General features: G+C 37.7%; 1 protein-coding gene across 11 annotated transcripts in view; it reads left to right on the plus strand.

The window, feature by feature from the left end:
* The window catches only part of OMA1 (OMA1 zinc metallopeptidase), a 163,814-nt gene that overhangs the window by 54,472 nt on the left and 90,237 nt on the right, over nucleotides 1–19,105 (plus strand). For 8 of the 11 annotated variants that reach the window (XM_015140686.3, XM_077955483.1, XM_077955458.1 and 5 more), the window contains one exon: nucleotides 12,436–12,893. The exons of the other annotated variants lie outside the window; for them this stretch is intronic. In XM_015140686.3, the coding sequence (XP_014996172.2) occupies nucleotides 12,436–12,645 (210 nt within the window). In that variant the 3' untranslated portion in view covers nucleotides 12,646–12,893. Of the gene's footprint in view, nucleotides 1–12,435; nucleotides 12,894–19,105 lie in introns of those variants that run through there. 11 annotated transcript variants of the gene reach the window in all.

The following is a 19,105-nucleotide window of genomic DNA, read 5'->3' on the forward strand; positions in this document are numbered from 1 at the left end:
TTTAAATTTTATATATTTATGGAGTCCAGCGTGATGTTTCAATATCTGTATACATTGTATAATGGTTAAATTAAACCAACTAACATATTCATCACCTCACATATTTATTTTGTGTGGCAAGAATGTTTAAAATCTATTCTCTTAGCAATTTTCAAATATACAGTACAGTTTTGTTAACTGTAGTAATAGTGCTGTATAGCAGATCTCCAGAAGCTACTTTTCCTAACTGAAACTGTGCTTTTTAGTATGTATGTATGTATGTATGTATGTATGTATGTATGTATGTATCTATCTATCTATCTATCTATCTATCTATCTATCTATCTATCTATCTACCTACCTACCTACCTGCCTACCTATCTGGCTAGCTAGCTAGCTAGCTATCTGGAGTCTGGCTTTGTTTCCTAGGCTAGAGTGCAGTGGTGCGATCGTAGCTCACTGCAGCTTTGAACTCCTGGGCTAAAGCAGTTCTCCCACTTCAACTCTCCAGAGTAGCTAGGACTGTAGTAATGTGCCACAATGCCTGGCCTTTTTTTTTTTTTGTAGAGATGTGGCCTTGCTGTGTTGCCCAGGCTGGCAAAGCTTCATACTTTTTGACCAACACCTCCCCATTCCTACTCTCCAATCCCCAGCCTGTGGTAATCATTATTCTACTCACAATTTCTCTGAGTTGGACTTTTTTAGATTCTACATGTAAGTGAGACCATATAGTATTTTTCTTTCTGTACCTGGCTCATTTCACTTAGCATAATGTCCTCCAGATTTATCTATACTGTTGCAAATGATAGGATTTTATCATGTTCATATTTAGGAGTAGTTGATTATCAAATGCTTTTATAGGTTTGTTTGAAAACCTTTCCTAATTATTTTATCATTCCAGAGGATAATTGCCCTATGTCAAGGTGGCCTTAATTTTTAATTTTTTATGTTTATTTACTTTAAAGTATTTACTTCAGTTATTTATACCTATTTACTTTAGAACACTTCAAAAACTAGTCAGACTCCAATTTCCATTGCAGTGTTTGTGAAAGGAAATTAAATGAATTAAACAATAATTTTTTTAAAAGGTGAAATCATGAATCATTCAAATATAAAATGAACACATTTCTGAGATTTTATTTAACTCATTAATGAGAGAAACTGTAATATGTTACAACTAGTTCAAAAGAGAATTCGAGAAACATAGATATATAGACAATAAGGAATGCCGAAATGACTTAGAGATTTCCTTTGTAGAGTTTTTGTTCTGTTAATAAGTAGCCATGTAGGCATTATCCTTGTTGTATTTCTTTTCTGTCTTTTAAAGTAGTTACCCAGTATTCTGACTAATTTCTGTTAAATCTATTGCATAGTGAGTCTTTGGATTAGAGTCATTGATACCTAACTCCTTAGGCCTTCTGAAAAGTATATGCTTGCTTTTAGAAATTAAGGGAGAGAGTTGGAAATAGAGGTGGTAATAAAGTGACTAGTTTTATTTTCCAGGAGAAATATTTAAGATTTAAACCTCTCATGAGCCATTTAGAACTAAAACATAGTTATAAAATCAAGAGTGAAGTTATAGGAATGCAAAAATGGTAGAGGAGAATGGAAGACAATGGAAAAGGTTTTTGTTTTTTTTCTTTAACTTTTAGTTTTACTATTACTATCAATGTTTAAAACACATGTCAAGATAGAGAATAATTTGAATAGCTTAATGAGCCCCTATTTTTCACTCACTGATATTGAACAGTATAATCCTTTTGTACACTTGCTTCATCTGTCCCATCTCTCTGTTTTTCCCAGAAGTATTTTGAGATAAAGCCCAGATATCAGGGCTTTATAGGGGAGGAAAAATTATTTTCTGTCTATGCTTCATAGTTCTTAGTTGAGATGAACCCCTCTATTAAAAGACAGATTAACAAGAGGTAAATGGAAGTTTATTAACAGGTATACTTCCTGTATACCTGGGAGATACCCACGGAATGAATAATTCTCCAAGAGGTGGCTTTGAGTTCAGGCATAAATACCATCTTCAACTGAAACAAAGACAGAAGGGTGTAGGGAAAGCCAGGTTGTAGAGGAGGTGGTCAGGAAAAGCACAGTGAGCAAGGGTAAGGTTTGTTAGGTAGATTGTACCTTCTTTGTTGATAAGAGTTTCCAGTGATTTAGAGTCATCCTTCTCTTCCTGGTTAAGAGAGGGAGACACACTTAGAGATTTCCTGTATAAATACATATTTTTCTGAGAAAAGGGTAACTTCTTCCTGTTTTCAGAACTTCCCCTATGTCTGCTAGTTCCCAAAATAATTAGTAGAAAATAACTCTTACGCTCAAGAGGTATATTTGGGGTGGCATAGTCTGGTCTCCTGGAGTCATATTTTGGAATGATATGTCCTGTGCTCCATCAACTTTAGTATGCATTTCAGAAAGTAGTATCATTTTCTTCCACAATCATAATATTATCATGCCTGAGGAAACTCATAGTGATTTTTTTAAAATTAAATATTCTGTCTACATCAGATTTCTCTATCTCAACGGTTTTACAATTGGCCTGTTTAAATGAGGATACTTCATGATCCACACACTGCATTTGGCCCTTACGTCCCTAAAGTCCTTTTGACTTTAGAACAGTGCCCCCCTCCCTTTTGTTTTGTTTGTTTTAAAACTTGTCATTGAATTGTTGAGTACATATAATCCCACATTGTAGATTCCGGGTTTACTTGATTGCTTCTTCATGGTATTTCTAACTTGTTTCTATGTATACCTGTAAATAGAAGTTAAATTTTGGGAACGGTATTTTATAGGTGATGCAACTATGCTTCAAAGTGCTTTGCATTGGAAGTCTCTTAATACCTGGCTGCCCCACATTTGGTGATGCTGAAGGCCATCAGGGAGTTGGATGGTGATGGCCTGGTTCTTTGTTTGTAAAGGTGGTTTTCTTCCTTGTGGCCAGCAAGTGATTGTGGGGTGATAATTTAGCACCCCTCTGCAAATAATCAGTTTTCAAACAACCTGAGAAGTGTGCCTTCAGGAGAAATCTATGTAGAATCTATTTAGAACTCAGACCAGACAAATTACGAATAAAAGATGTTGCAGACACTTTTCTCTTATTTAAGAATAGATTTAAGAGGTAGGTAAGAGAGACTTTTAAAAAATCAGAACGGTAAGTGTACAAGAGTTGGAAAAACAGAGTTGAAAGGAAAAATGAGGGTAATCTTAGTTAAAAGAGTATTGAATATCTAAGTGTCTTTAATAACTCCACAAGGACCCTCATGTAAACTAAATTCAGCAATAGCAACACAAAACAAAGCCTCTGAAATATTCATTGTTCCCCAGTGAGATAAGTTTTAAAGAGCAGAAATATGAAAAACAAAACCAAATCTCAGGTCAAACTTAAAAATCTTACTTTATGGGAGAGGATGGGCAAGGTGGCAAGAACATAGAAGCAATGCCACTTGAAGCTGGCATGATAAGGTTGATTTAGCTGCACTGAAAGTGACAGAAGCTGAAAGAACATCTTTACAAATGTAAGATAAATCCATTTCAGAAAATTGTTAAACTTGTGAATTCAGCAGAGAAGCTGTAAAACTTTCGGTGGAGGCTGTAAAGAGCAGAATTGATACCCCAGAGCACAGACTCATTGATGCGGAAGATAGAGGAACATAGCACAACCAAATTAAAAAGCCCAAAGCAAAAAAAAAAAAAAAATGTCTAAGAAAATGAAAGAATATTGAAAAGGCACCAGGAAATCCAAGCTGCATATAACAATGGGCAAGATACATTCGTTCATTTGTACATGTCTTCATTTCTTTGATTGTAGTTTCTATATCACATTTTTTTATTTAGGTAACATTTCTTAAGATGGATTTTTAGGAGATTCCCAGAGTATCATCCATGAGAAGCCCTGAAATGACAATGCTTAGATATTTAAACTTATGAAGTGTTTAATCTTCATTGCAAAGACAGGCTCTTACAAGCTACTAGGTAAAAAGACAAAACTTAAAGACATACAAGAGTAAGAATGACTTTGGACCTTGCTTTTCGTAAGTATAAGGAAGATGTTTCTTTCCCTCTAAGTTCTTATACTTCTTGCTCTTGGAGGAAGTGTAAGAGTTTAGGAGAAAAGAAGCAAAACAAACAAAAAACAGTGGAACTAATACACTTTGGTATGATATCTAGAAAAACTAACTTTTTTTTTTATGATGGAAGATCCTTAGTAAATGAAACACATACAATATGTCAGTGAAGTGCTTGGTTGCAACAGTGCTGTTTCCAGAATCTACTAACCATCAGGAGTTAGATAAAATATACAGTTTTGTTTTTTGTTTGTTTATAATTGTAACTAGCTTGCACCCTGCCATTCTTAGAAAACCACGGATCAAGTAAGGAACTACCAAATGATTCAGCTGAATAGTATGAAAAATAAATTTTAAGTGGCATAAGAATTTTAAATCCTAAAAAAAAGAATGTATTTTCAAATACACATCTTTCGTGAAAATATTGATTATAAAACTTGGACAGAAATATCTGTACATGATATAAAAATGTTATGTTCTCACTCATAAGTGGGAGCTAAGCTATGAGGATGCAAAGGCGTAAGAATTATACAGTGAACTTTGGGGACTCAGGGGAAACAGTGAGAAGGAGCTGAGGGATAAAAGACTACACACTGGGGCTGGGCAGGTGGCTCATGCCTGTAATCCCAGCACTTTGGGAGGCCGAGGCAGGAGATCACCTGAGGTCTGGAGTTCAAGACCAGCCTGACCAACATGGAGAAACCCTGTCTCTACTAAAAGTACAAAAATTAGCCAGGCGTGGTGGCGCATGACTGTAATCTCAGCTACTCGGGAGGCTGACGCGGGAGAATTGCCTGAACCCGGGAGGCAGATGTCGTGCCATTGCACTCTAGCGTGGGCTACAAGAGCGAAACTCCGTCTCAAAAGAAAAAGACTACACATTGGGTACAGTGTACACTGCTTGAGTGATGGGTGCACCAGAATCTCAAAAGTCACTATTTAAGAACTTACTCATGTAACCAAACACCACCTGTTCCCCGAAAACCTATTGAAATAATAAATAAGTAAATAAATAAATAAAAAGTTATGGTTCCAATCATCAGAACATAGTATGGTAAAATTAATATAACAAAAATTAAAAGATGGATAACCGCATGAAAATTAAAATTCTGCACATGTAAAGCAAGAGAGAAATCTATAGACAATAAGAGGATGCCTTAAAACCAATGAACTTTATAATGATGTAGTTATATTTTCATGAGTGTTTAATAAATCTGTATTTAAAGAAAATTTTATCAGTTTAAATGTCTATATTAGAAAAAGAGAAAAGAAATATAGAACTATAAGTGTCTCAAATAGGGTAAATATAATTAATAAAATTAAGCAGAAATAAGCAAAATGACAGTTCTTTGGGAAATTTAGTCAAAGTCATAATCATTAGATTAGTTAGACAAAGAGTAAAATGTAAATAGGATCAGGAGAAGAGATATGGTAACATGCAAGAAAACCAAAATATTTGAGAGAATGTTATTTTTAGTTAGATGATGTTAATTATTAGCTCGGGTCAAAATCAGAAGTAATTGAAGTGTATGTGTGTTGAGGGGGGAGGGGAATTGCCAGAGTGGTTGCAGCTAGGAGTAGAAATTATAGCTAGAATGAAGCTTCTCAAATTAATTTTAGAAAGAAGTAAGGTATAAATAAATCAAATTTTAAAACTATATTAGAGCCCATAGAGTCATAATAAATTAGCAAAGAAAAGGACGCCTAGCCCTGATGGGATTTAATTTGGAGAATTTTTTCAAAAATTCAGAGAACAATTGCCTAGTTACTAATTAGTTTTACCTTCAAAGTATAGAAAGGTATGTTACTAAGTTTCTGATTAATTTTACGAGCATAAATGATTTTGTTTTGACAATTTGATAAAAACAATAACTTTAAAAGAATTTATGGGCTGGGGTCATTAATTGACAATATGATATTACATTATAGTAATTATTTACTGTGAGCAAGTTAATTATACTCAGATGCATGAGCAGCATCATAAAAGAAAAGCTATTAAAACAGAAGAGGAAATTTAAGACTCATCTTCAATTCCTCTTTCCTTCACTTCCGTATCCTATTCATGAAAAAATCTTCTTGACTGCCTCAACAAGTACATTAAAAATCCATGCCCTTCTCAACTTCACCACTGCTCCTTTCCCAGTAAAAGTCACCATCATCTCCTCCCACGTTACCCAGTCATTTCCTGTTGCCACTTTTCACCTCATGATGTCACGTTTCACCTCAACTCCTGACAACCTATTTTCAGTATGTAGCCAGAGTGATCACTGTAATGTCCTTTCCTTGGTTAAAACCCTCTAGTGACCTCTCATCTTATTCCATAACTTAGAATAAAAATCCAGACTCTTCCTAGGTCTTCCAGTCATGTAATTTGGCCACTGCCTACCTCACCAACTTCACCACATGCCCCTTTCCTTAGGCTTTCCTTGGTCTGGGAAACATACAAGACCAATGTATGTTCCCCGTCAAGCTAGTGTCCTCCTTACAGCTTCTCTACTTGCTGATTTCTCTGTCTGAAACATTCTTCCCTCAGTTCTTTAGGCAAATGTCACTGTCCTGGGGAGGCTTTCTCTGATCTCACAATCTCAAATTGCCTCCCTTCCATGTACTCACTGTCCGTCCAACACACCTCACTCTTTAGTTTCTTCATGTACTTAACTAAAATTACCTTATTTGTTTATTGTCTTTTACCCTAGAGTGTAAGGCCTTTGTACACTGCTGTATCCATAGTACCTATGACAAGTTGAGATGCTTAGTGATTTTTTTTTTTTTTTTTTTGAGACAGAGTCTTGCTCTGTCGCCCAGGCTGGAGTGCAGTGGCGCGATCTCCACTCACTGCAAGCTCCGCCTCCCGGGTTCATGCCATTCTCCCCCCTCAGCCTCCCAAGTAGCTGGGACTACAGGCGCCCACCACCGCACTCAGCTAATTTTTTGTATTTTTAGTAGAGACGGGGTTTCACTGTGTTAGCCAGGATGGTCTCGATCTCCTGACCTCGTGATCCACCCGCCTTGGCCTCCCAAAGTGCTGGGATTACAGGCGTGAGCCGCCGCACCCAGCCGTGAATATTTGTTAAATTATTGCATGATGTGTGATAATAGGCAAGATAAGCAATATAATAGTGGGTGAAAAATAGAAAAATTGGCAGTAGAATTGAACAGTACTTCCACTCCCTTATAGAAATTTAGCATGTAGGAAATTAATAGTTGGTAACAGGAGAAAGATGGTCACAGGAAATAGTAACATAAAGATAACAGTGGTCTTAGGGGTCTTGGGTTTTAATTCTGACTCAGCCATCTAACTTGAAGAAAGTTAACCTAATCCAACCTTTAGTTTTCTTCGTATGTGAAATCAGGAAAGCGATATCTCCTGGATGTTGGATGTACATACTTGTGCATTTCTGTAGGTAAGGTCCTGCTGCCTTCTCTCCCTTGTCCTCCTTTCTTTGGCATAGACACTTTAATGATAAGTGTTTTATGCCAGGCCCAAGATTTCAAAAGCGGTTCAAATTCCAATGTCAATTTAGATGTGTAAAATACCTCACACAGTGAAAGGTACATAGAAAGTGAACAGTAGATGTTAGTTTCTTTCACTTGTGGTCTTTAGGCTGGCTAATTCTATATTTAACTTCAAATCTTCCTCAGGATTCTCAGAACCATACTTTCTTGCTATTAGAATACATTCCTGCTTTTTCTTAAACCATAAACTCCTAAGAGTATTTTCTCTATGACATTTATCATAATGATTTATTCATAGCTGGTGTTCTATAAACGTTTGTTTAAAATTTAGCATGCATTTGTTAAGTGCCTATTAGGTGCAGTGCATGGAGTTAAACACAGAAAACAAAGTAAAGGAAGTGGAAAGACATAGTCTAGCTATATGGTAGGAAAATTTTGCTCACTTTTGAAGAGATGAAGGTATATTTAATAAGATAGAATTTATAAAAATAAAAAGACATTGGCACCCTGAAATGTATAAAATGAATGTGGAAAGGAAAGGAAAAAAGAAAAAATAAGTTACCAAGACATCCGATAAAATCTTACTATGCAAAATAGATGAAGATTTGATAGAAATATGTATGGTCATAACACGATTCTGCTTGATAGATAGTTGGAGAGGAGAAGCAGTTCACACATGAAGGAGTGGTGATAGAAAACCTGTATGAAGAATATATAGTATTTCTAGCAATTAAAGAAACCTAGCTCAGACATCTCCAAAGTATGTTTATTCAGTAAAAAATTCACTCAAGAAACATCATGTGGTGCAAAGAAGCATGAGCACAAAAAGCATGTAGGGCAAAAGCAATAAAAACAAATCAGGTTCTAAACCCAGCTTTTTTACTTCCAGGCCAACTTTTTTTTTTTTTTTTTTTTTAATAATAAACTCTTTTATTTTTAGACTCTAAAGCCTCAACTTTTAGGTTGAGTAGAAGGTACAGAGATTTCCCTTATGTATCTGCCCCCGCATACTCACAGCCTCCCATACCATCAAAATCCCATGCCAGATTGATAATATTAGTTACAATTGATAAACCTATGTTGACCCATCATTATCACCCAAAGTCCATTAGGATTCACTCTTGGTGCTGTACATTCAGTGCATTTTGATAAATGTATAATGACATGTATCCACCATTATAGCATCATGCAGAGTAGTTTCACTCTCATAAAAATACACTCTGTGCCTACTCATTCCTCCCTCCCCCTAGCCCCTGGCAACCACTAATCTTTTTACTGTCTCCATAGTTGTGCCTTTTCCAGAATATCATATAGTTGGAATTATGTAGCCTTTTCAGATTAGCTTTTTTTCTCTCAGCAATATGCATTTAAGGTTCCTCATATATCTTTTCATGGCTTGATAGCTCATTTCTTCTTAGATCTGAATAATATTCTTTTGTCTGGATATCCCACGGTTTATCTATTCACCTGTCGAAGGACATCTTGGTTATTTCGAAGTTTTAGCAAATAAAGCTCTTAAAAACATTGATCAAGCCAGCTTTTTGTTCCTTGCCTGGCATTTAACTTCTCTGAGACTCAGTTTCCTCATCTGTAAAATTGAACTGATATTTTCTAAAGATTCTGAGGTTTGAAATTCTGTCATTATCTACATAAAAGTCATGAAATCTTATGTGAATAACTGTGAACAACTCAAGTATGCCTGTATTGCTGGTGACATTAAAGGTTGATAAAGCCTTTCTGGTAGAACAGTTTGGTCCTATATAACATAAATTATAATCTACCTGCACTTACTCTTTGATCAGATCATTCTGTTTTGGGTGTTAGACTTCACATAACTCCAAATGGAGGTGAGAAAATAAGATTTTTTTAAACAAAGATTTTTATAGCAGGGTAATTTATAAAAGCCAAATAGACACAACTATGGGGACAATTCTAATGCCCAGTAATGGAGAAATACAAAGTAAATTATATCAGGGCAGGGACCATGACTATTCTGACCAATGTGTACCTAGCACTTTACTCACTGTGGTGTTCTAAATATTTGTTGTATTAAAAAGACTGAATAAGAGAATTTAAGAAAAATAGAGTTTTTACTGAATACACAGAGATCATAGGGGATGGCATCCTATTCCTCTCTTTGTTGCTTTGCATCTCTCATTGCCACACTCAGCTGTGCCAGCTGTTACCTGCTGGAGTCTGTACTCTCCCCCTTTACTGATCCCAGTGCAGTGCTTAGACGTAGGCACTACACTGATATAGCAGCCATGACAGGTAAACTTCTCACTTGGGAAAGAAAATTAACATGGTTGTAAAGGAGCTAATGCAAGAGTGACCGTACGTCCCAGTTTTGCGGAGACAGTCTTGGCTCATGCCTGATGTCTCAGTGCAAATCTCACTAGCATCTCCTTTCATTCTCAAAGGTATCCCAGTTTGGACAGTAGGTCACCATTTAGCTGAGGGTCTGATTTTCTGTTTACTTAAGTGCTGTATGTGCTATAGTTGGGAAACATTTTCTTTTTATGTCAATTCAGTTTACTTAAACATTTCCTTAACACTCAGTAGATATAAGGAACATCTTAAATCTGCTGTGAAATACAAAGAAAAATAAGACAAGGCCACTGCCACTGAAGAATTTCATATTAAGTAATGCTTTTTCAAACTCTCTAGCTTACCTTAATGGTAACTCATAGCCTCATGGGAGCTAGAAGTGCTCCTAGACCCAAGCTTCTGCCCTGACCCCATTCACTTAGAGGACGTCTATCTGGCTCGTCTCTGACTACAAGTCCCCCTCTCCTGTGGTACTCAATGAAATGTTTGCATACAAGAACCTGTGCCCCTACCACACCCAACTCAGGGTATCTGGGATATTGGAATTCCTTGCCCAAACATGTTTGAGCTTGCTTTCAGGACCCATGTGGACCTCTTCCTTGGACACATGCACACAAGGCCCTTTACAGTGCCAGATAAGCTAGGACTGGGAGAGGGGCAGGCTAGTGTCAACAGCTACACAGTAAGCTCCCTGCAGTCTTACGTGTTCTGAAATTCAAGAATTCTAATTTTGTATCTGGACTTCAGGTAATTTTGAATGTGTATTTCTCAAAGTAGAAGAATAGAACAGATTTTATGTAGTAATGTATTAGCTTGACTTACTGCTTTTAGGTGTTTAGAGACATGGTATCTGGGCCTCCATTTTCATTCTTGCCATGGACCCCACAAATATTAGAGGCAGGCTGTTTAGAGTAAAACTTAAATTCCTTAGCATGACCTTAGCGTGAGGTCCTACATAATCTGCTCCTGCCCTCCACCCTGCTCCACTTAGCTTACCTGCTTCTTCACTGTTCCAAAACACCCCAGGCACACTCCCATCTCCATTGTACTTGCAGCTCCCTCTTGGAATGGTTTTTCCCTAGGTTGCCACATGGTCTCTTTCCTCATGTCCTTCAGGTCTGTCCCCCCTCTTGACCCCCCAAATCATCATCTTATCAGTGAGGCCTTGCCTGGATAGTCTTTCTAAGATTTTACCTGTCCCCCAAACATTGTCTCCTTTACTGCCTTATTAACTTCCCTTAAGACACATCAGTATCAGAAAGCCAGAAGTAGTAAAAAACTAAATTAGCTTTTTCTCCTAAATGTCTTTCTTTTAAAACTCCTTAAATACTGAGACCATTTTTCCTTAAAATTATTTTAGTTCTTATATCTTAAAATTATCCATATACCCACTTTGAAGAGTTAAATAGTTCTAAGGCTAGTTACTTAAATCGGCAGCCAGTCCTCCGACCCTGCCATCTGTTTCAGGGATAACTATTTCCAGTTCTATTGGATGATTTGTTTAGTATTTCCCATTGTGTCTAAATAACATGCTTATGTTGCTACGTTCTAACTTCAATTTTGGGCCTTACTTATTTTCCACCGTACAGGATGAGACGTAAGCCCTCTCTTTCCAGTGTCACACCCTGTGCATGCATACACCCATGCAGCTCTCCCCTTCTCAGTATGATGAAATCGTACTTTTTGGTTTCATCAAGATTTGGTATTTTCAACTGTAAGCACTAGTCCTAGCTGAGCCCCATAGTACACCGTGATTACTTTTCCTTCCTTTGCAATGTTTTATTCTCATGCTGCTACTAAAACATACCTGAGACTGGAGAATTTTTAAAGGAAAGAGGTTTAATTGATTCACAGTTCCACATGGCCGGGGGTTGGCGGGGGTGCTCACAATCACGGTGGAAGGCAAATGAGGAGAAGAGTCATGTCTTACATGGCAGCAGGCAAGAAGGCATGTGCAGGAGAACTGCCCTTTATAAAACCATCAGATCTTGTGAGACTTAATCACTATCATGAAAACAGCATGGGAAAGACCTGCCCCCATGATTCAGTTATCTCCCATGACGTGGGAATTATGGGAACTGCAATTCAAGATGAGATTTGGGTGGAGACGTATCCAAACTGTATCACTAGGTTTTTATCATCAATTTTACCCAAGACTATATCAGTTATATATATCTTTTTTCAGTATATTCAGTCATCTATATTCTGCAGTTTTCTTTTTCTTGAAGAAAACCTCTCATAGAGTCTTTTAAAATCTGAATGATTGTTCTCAGGTCAGCTAGAGTTTAACTGAAACCACAGAGCTATCTCTAAGATTTGTTTACCCTCAAAACAGCATTTGGGCAGTGGTTACAGATTATTAATACTATTGTTGTTGTTGTTTTTAAAATAATACTATTTGACCAAATCATGAAAACAACTGTTCACTGTGGATTTATCAGTGGTTCCCTTTTATGTGTCATAATCAAGATACCTTTTATTAAAAAAATACACAATGCATTCTTTATTTGTTTTACATGGAACATATTACGGATTACTGAAACAATCTGAATATATTGATGTATATATAGTTTTTTTTTATCTTATTATGTCTTTATAGGCTCTCAAAATTAGAGAGATGTGTAATTGCCCACCACTGTCTAAACCAGACCCTCGATTACTATTCAAACTCAGCATGGAGCATTTTCTTGAAGAATCAGAGAAAGAAGACCTAAATATCACAAAGAAACAGAAAATGGATACTCATCCCGTTCAAAAACAGGAGCAAATACCATTAACATACGTAGTTGAGAAAAGAACTGGCAATTGAATTAAAATTTATGAGACACAAGATATATGAAGAATGTTGCAATCCTTATCATTTTATGTTACTTTTTAAAAAATGATGTTTGAAGTGAAGGAAAAAAAAGGATATTCAGGGTCAAATCATGTATATTACAGATATTATCTAAATTCTTCTAGAATTTATTTTTCATGAAATATTGATATATTTTAATCTATGTTAAAATATCTTGAATGAGGAAAATGTCACAGAATAAATTTATATTACACATTTTACTCTGTCTTCTACTTGCTTTTGATTTAGAAGGCAGACCCCTAGTGGATGAGAAATGAGCACATACAGTAGTTTTTATTGTAGAGAAGGTTTCAACTGAGCCTAAACTGGATTTTTAAGTCTGGGTGGTTTTGATGAAGTAGGAAACAGTCTGAAGCTATCTTTTTGCAGGAAATAGTTTGCACTGGGGAGGGATTATGTGGAAAAGGGGGCCTCAGGATAGAGAATGTCCTTGTCTTCACCTGTGGATGACTGGAGAAAATGCTACTGGCAGAAGCCATTTTCTTTCTTTCTTTTTTTTTTTTTATTATACTTTAAGTTCTAGGGTACATGTGCATAACATGCAGGTTTGTTACATATGTATACTTGTGCCATGTTGGTGTGCCGCACCCATCAACTCGTCATTTACATCAGGTATAACTTCCAATGCAATCCCTCCCCCCTCCTCCCTCCCCCCTCCCCATGATAGGCCCCGGTGTGTGATGTTCCCCTTCCCGAGTCCAAGTGATCTCATTGTTCAGTTCCCACCTATGAGTGAGAACATGCGGTGTTTGGTTTTCTGTTCTTGTGATAGTTTGCTAAGAATGATGGTTTCCAGCTGCATCCATGTCCCTACAAAGGACACAAACTCATCCTTTTTTATGGCTGCATAGTATTCCATGGTGTATATGTGCCACATTTTCATAGGGAGGCAAAAGAAGTACAGTTAGCAGTTCAGATGACAAAGCAAGAAACAGAACTGGGAAGAGGGCATTTCCACAGAGACACAGCATGTTCCTGGTACACTGAAGTCTTAACAAGGTTGTGTCATTTGATTGCTCCATGAGATTACCATTTGGGAATCTCTGGGGTTCCCAGAGAAGAAAAAGAGGCAAAGGCAAGGCACTGTCCCATCAAAAGAGGCTGAGGCAAGGCGCTTTCCCCAAGTTGACCTTCCCGAGCAGCGGATATCAACAAGGGGACTGGAGGAAAACGACAAGAGAAGCAGCACAAGACACACCCCGAGTGGCGCCCAGAAATTGCTGCATTATATAAATGTGGAAATACGAGTTATTTAATATTTGTATTCCCAAACTAGTGAAATCTAGTTATGCTTAGGTTATATTTCTAAGAAGGACATTTTTGTTGAAATACATTATATTAAATAAATATTTTCTTAGAGAATTAAAGAGGAAAGGGTCTACTTTGTATTGTGTACCTACTATGAACGGGGCCCTGTATTTATCTTTATTCCATAACCCTACTAGTTTTTATTATTCTCACTTTACAATGACAAATAGGCTTGGAGAAGTTACATAATATACCCAATGTCTCTCACCTAGATAGAACAAAGCTGAATCTATCTGACTACAAATCTGTCCATTTTTTCACAACTCTCAGATATCTAAGACTAAGCTATCAAGACAAGGAACAAACTATTCTCAGTTGTTCATTAGCTTCCCCACATATGGCTTCAATATAAGTAAAAATCTCACAATTATGAAATCAGGGACCACTTGTGTTTTCTGCAGGTTGATTTTATAGGTTCTCCTCTCAGACCCTTCTATCAAAATTGACATGAAAAGCTGAAGATGAGGCAGTGTAGGAGAGTAGAACCTCTCCCCCTGCCTGTGAAAGCCTGTGAAATCTCATTTGGGATGTGTCCTGACACTATTAAATCTTCTTAGACAAAATATCTAGATGTTAAGAAGACAAGTTCAGAGGCTGTTTATGTTTCTCAGGGCTTATTATACATTACTTGTAAGGAATTTCCTGATCTGCACATAAGACAACATTGGTCATAAAGAGGTTTACATTAACTATTCTCCATATAATCATTTTTTACACGCCTTGTGATTGGAGTATTGTAAAAGGCACTCCATAACACATAAAGACACTTGGAGAATGTCACCTAAAGGTAAACACTAAAACACAACATTAGATTTTCCTGCAGATTTCCTAAGAAACCAATGTAGCAAAGACCTATTCTTCTTCCATCCCATTGTCACTTCTAATAGTGTTGTTCAGACTTGCTAGAAACATATATAAGTTGACACCATGTCGGAAAGAGCAGAGATAATATCTTTATAGTATATGAAAAAGACTTTTTTTTAACCAGTGGAATCAAATGTAAAAGGAATGTTACAGTTCAGTTCAATGTTTTAGAAGAAATTAAATAGCAGTTCAAATACAAGATGTGTGTGTATGTGTGTGTGTGTGTGTATATATATATTTAATTTTATATGGAAATAAGCTCTATGTTCTACACTTAGTTGCAGAACTACTTTGTTCATGTCAATACTTTTCATGTGCCTATAGGATTTAGATGATAGGCTGGTTAACTTAGTTGTTAGGAGCATGATGCTAATAAATCCAAGACAAAAACTCAACGTGATCTTCTCTATAATTCAGATAGTGTGAGACTATCCTCTAAAACTGAAGGACAGCATATATATTTACTGCTATATACTTACAATGCTTTGCACATTATAGGCATTCAACTAACATTTTATTGACACTGTACAATAATCATCTGTTCAAAGGATTGAAAAAAAGGAGAAACAATCATACTCTGTAAAATCTCTGCTTCTGTAGTTGTGGAACCCTGGACAAGTCACATAAACTCTCCAACCTTCATTTCTTAATTGTAAAATGGGGACCAAAAAAGTCCTCCTAGCTTGACCAATGACCAAGTGAAATGATATACTTAAAGCATTTAACACAAAGTTTAGAGCTGCAAATGTAATAAAAATTGTTACCATATACTCAATGCATACTTTGTACTGTTAGTCCATTTTCACACTGCTATAAAGACACACCCGAGACTGGGTAATTTATAAAGAAAAGGGATTTAATTGACTCACAGTTCCACATGGCTGGGGAGGCCTCAGGAATCTCACAATCATGGCGGAAGGGGAAGAGGCATGTCTCACATGGTGGCAGGCAAGAAAGAGCGAGCAAGAGCAGGGAAAGCTCCCCCTTAAAACCATCAGATATGGTGAGAACTCACTGATTATCAGGAGAACCGCATGGAGGAAACCGCCCCCATGATTGAATCATTTACCTTTCTTGACACATGGGGATTACAATTTGAAATGACATTTGGGTGGGGACACAGAGTCAAACCATATCAACTATGCATGGTGCTAAGCATTTTTCAAGCACTGTCGAACCCCACAGTGACCCTATTTATTGTAGGCATTCTATTCTACTATGCCCTGTTATCATGAAACTGAAGTTTAGAGGGTAAGGGAAGTTGCTCAAGGTTACATGGTGTATTTCTTAAGGTTTTTTACTTGCAAGAACAGAGAAACCAACAGAAACCCAACCAAGAAAATTTGTTGCCTCAACCTAACAGAAAAGCCCAGAAGTATGCTGTTTCAGGCACAGTTTAATCCAGGGGCTCATGATAATTGTCAGAGCAAGGGCTCTTTTCTTTGCAATCTTTCTCAGCTGTTCCCTGGTGATATCAAGATGGCTGCCAGCAGCTCCCAGGGTTGCATGCTTTCACATCCAGCTGGATGTGTGACTGACTCACACCCCAACTATTGAAGCAAAGCCTTTAACACTCTAACTGCACCCCTGAAGCAATCGCCTGGCAGGGGATGGCATTATCTTGATTGGCTTGGACTTATCAGGATCCACCATTGGAGCTGAGGATGGGTACGAGTCAACACCACTCAAAGAGAATGGCTACTGCATGGTGGGAGATATGCAACCACAGGGCTTACGAAGTAAGTGCCAGAACTAGAATTAAAACCTAATGTTTATCCTTTCAGTAGGCAAAGAAACAAGATAGATCCCTTGAGAATTTTATCTGAAATGACATTTAATCTGATCAAAAAAGTAGCTTAAATTTTATATTGGTATGATAGCAGATTTTCATTAGCATATTTGCTTTACTATTTACAAGGTTTTTTTGTTTGTTTTGTCTTGTTTTGTACTGAATTATATCCTCAAAACCAGCCTATGAAATTGAAAGGACAAATGGCATTATTTACTCATAGGGGAGAAAACTAAAGCTTGGAGGAATTAGGCAAGTGATCCAAGTATGCATTCAAGTAAATGGCTGAAATGGGATTGGAACTAAGGAATTCACTGATTTGTAATCCAGTGTTCTTTCTGCAATACTGCATTCTTTGGAAAGGGAGCTGTTACCTCCACTTACCTGGAAACTGAAGCTCAAAAATATTAGTCAATGTGTGTCCAGCACTACTCACCTCTCTATGGCAGAACTGGTTCAAACCCTCTCATCTTCTGACTACAAAGTCCGTCCTCTTCCTCCATGTACTGCCACTTCCTTGAACAAATCTCATATAGGAAGTGAGGATGAAAAATGTGCACTTCCCTCCACCCTTCACTTGTGAATAGCAGGGCGAGTACCTCTTTTCCCTTATTTAAAAGCACCCATTTTAATAGTCTATGACAGATGGTAAAAATATCCATTTTAAGCATAGGTATACATGTGAAGGATGAAATTCCTGTTAATCACCTCGTAACATGGCATGTTTTGTTTTAGTTTGTGTGTGTGTGTGTGTGTGTGTGTGTGTGTGTGTGTGTTTGATTAACCTAACTCAACCAGGCACAGTGGCTCACGTCTGTTATCCCAACACTTTGGGAAGCCGATCACTTGAGGTCAGGAGTTTGAGACCAGCCTGGCCAACATGGTGAAACCCTGTCCCTATTAAAAATACAAAAATTAGCCAGGTGTGGTTATGATGGCAGGTGCCTGTAATCCCAGTTACTCGGGAGACTGAGACAGGAGAATCACTTGAGCCCAGGAGAGGCAGAGGTTACAGTGAGCCGAGATCATGCCACTGTACTCTAGCCTGAGCGACAGAGCAAGACTCAGTCTCAATACTACTACTATTAATAATAATTAACCTAACTCTATTAATCCAATACGGCTCCTGTCTGGAGATTGTTCCTGATTTCCTTCAATTTCTACATTCTAATGTTTAAATCTGGCGAAATAAGGCCAGACTTTTCCTGGAATCACCAATCCATTCGCCAGATGATGGACTGGGAAAATGGGAATTAGTATTTGTTGAGCCCTACTGAGGCAAGATTCTACAACTTTTCCCTCCTTTTAATCTTCACAGCAACCCTGTGAGGCATGTTTTATTCTCCTAATTTACAGATAAGAGAATGGGGGTTCACAGGACTGTGTAACTTTACCAAGGTCACACAGTAGTCCAGGACTTTAGCTAGGTCTGTGAGACTCAAAGGCTTTCACTGTCTTTAATATGCCTCCCTTCACACACAAGAAATGAGAGCAATTGGCAGGGCAATGTGGGAAACATTTATTTAGGATCTTTGCTTTGTTCGCATGCCTAGAGCATTTATCCTGCTCCATAGTCCCTGAAACTTTCCATGATCTCGTCTCTCAACACCAGCTCCCTTTGCAATGAGCCAATCAACTAACTAAAAGGTATTCATGAAACAGGCCCAGCAGCCTCAGGAACATACAGTTGACCCTTGGCGACACAGAGGTTAGGACACTTTTTGGACCCTAATAGCTACCTAAAGTCACATGGGCCACCAGCTTTGACTTGAGCTCATCACAATGAACCAACTCCTTCTCCCAGGGGGAGCTATTAGGTTGGTGCGAAAGTAATTGCTTTTTTTTTTTTTTTTTGTCATTACCTTTAAATGGCACTTTTTAAAAGGCAATTACTTTTGCATAAACCTATAGGTTAGGAAACCACTGGGGATTCAAGGTCAGAAGATCTGAGTTCACATCCTGCCTTCCTTACCAGCTGTGAGATCCACCAAGTCACTAAGCCTCTCGAAAGCTCAGTTTATCGTCACCTGTATGTTGTGGCAATGGAAAGAGCTACCCCATTGTGCTGCAAGCTAGCTATTGCCCTGAAAGCTCGTTGAGGGCAGGAGCTCTTTCATCCTCATCTTTTTCATCCACACTCCACAGGAAAGCTTGATACTTTATTGGTGATTCCTAGGCTCTGGATTGGGAATGACCCTAAAAGCCACCATGAAGTAGAAGTTTGACTCAGAAATCAAAGTCCAGGCATAAAGTGATATTTACATGCGTGTGTCAGCTTGTCCGGGAAGAGAAGTTTATTGAACAGCCAGAACAGATTGCAGAGTTAGCGCTCAACAGCTTCATCCAGAACACAGAAATCTGTCGGAGCTGAAATGTGAAGGAAACGCAGGCTGGGAAGACACACCAGTCTTGGGAAGCATGCTTGGCGGTGTTCAGACTTTCTCTGCAGAG

Source organism: Macaca mulatta, chromosome 1, assembly GCF_049350105.2.
Source record: "Macaca mulatta isolate MMU2019108-1 chromosome 1, T2T-MMU8v2.0, whole genome shotgun sequence".
In the NCBI taxonomy this organism is placed as follows: Eukaryota; Metazoa; Chordata; class Mammalia; order Primates; family Cercopithecidae; genus Macaca; species Macaca mulatta.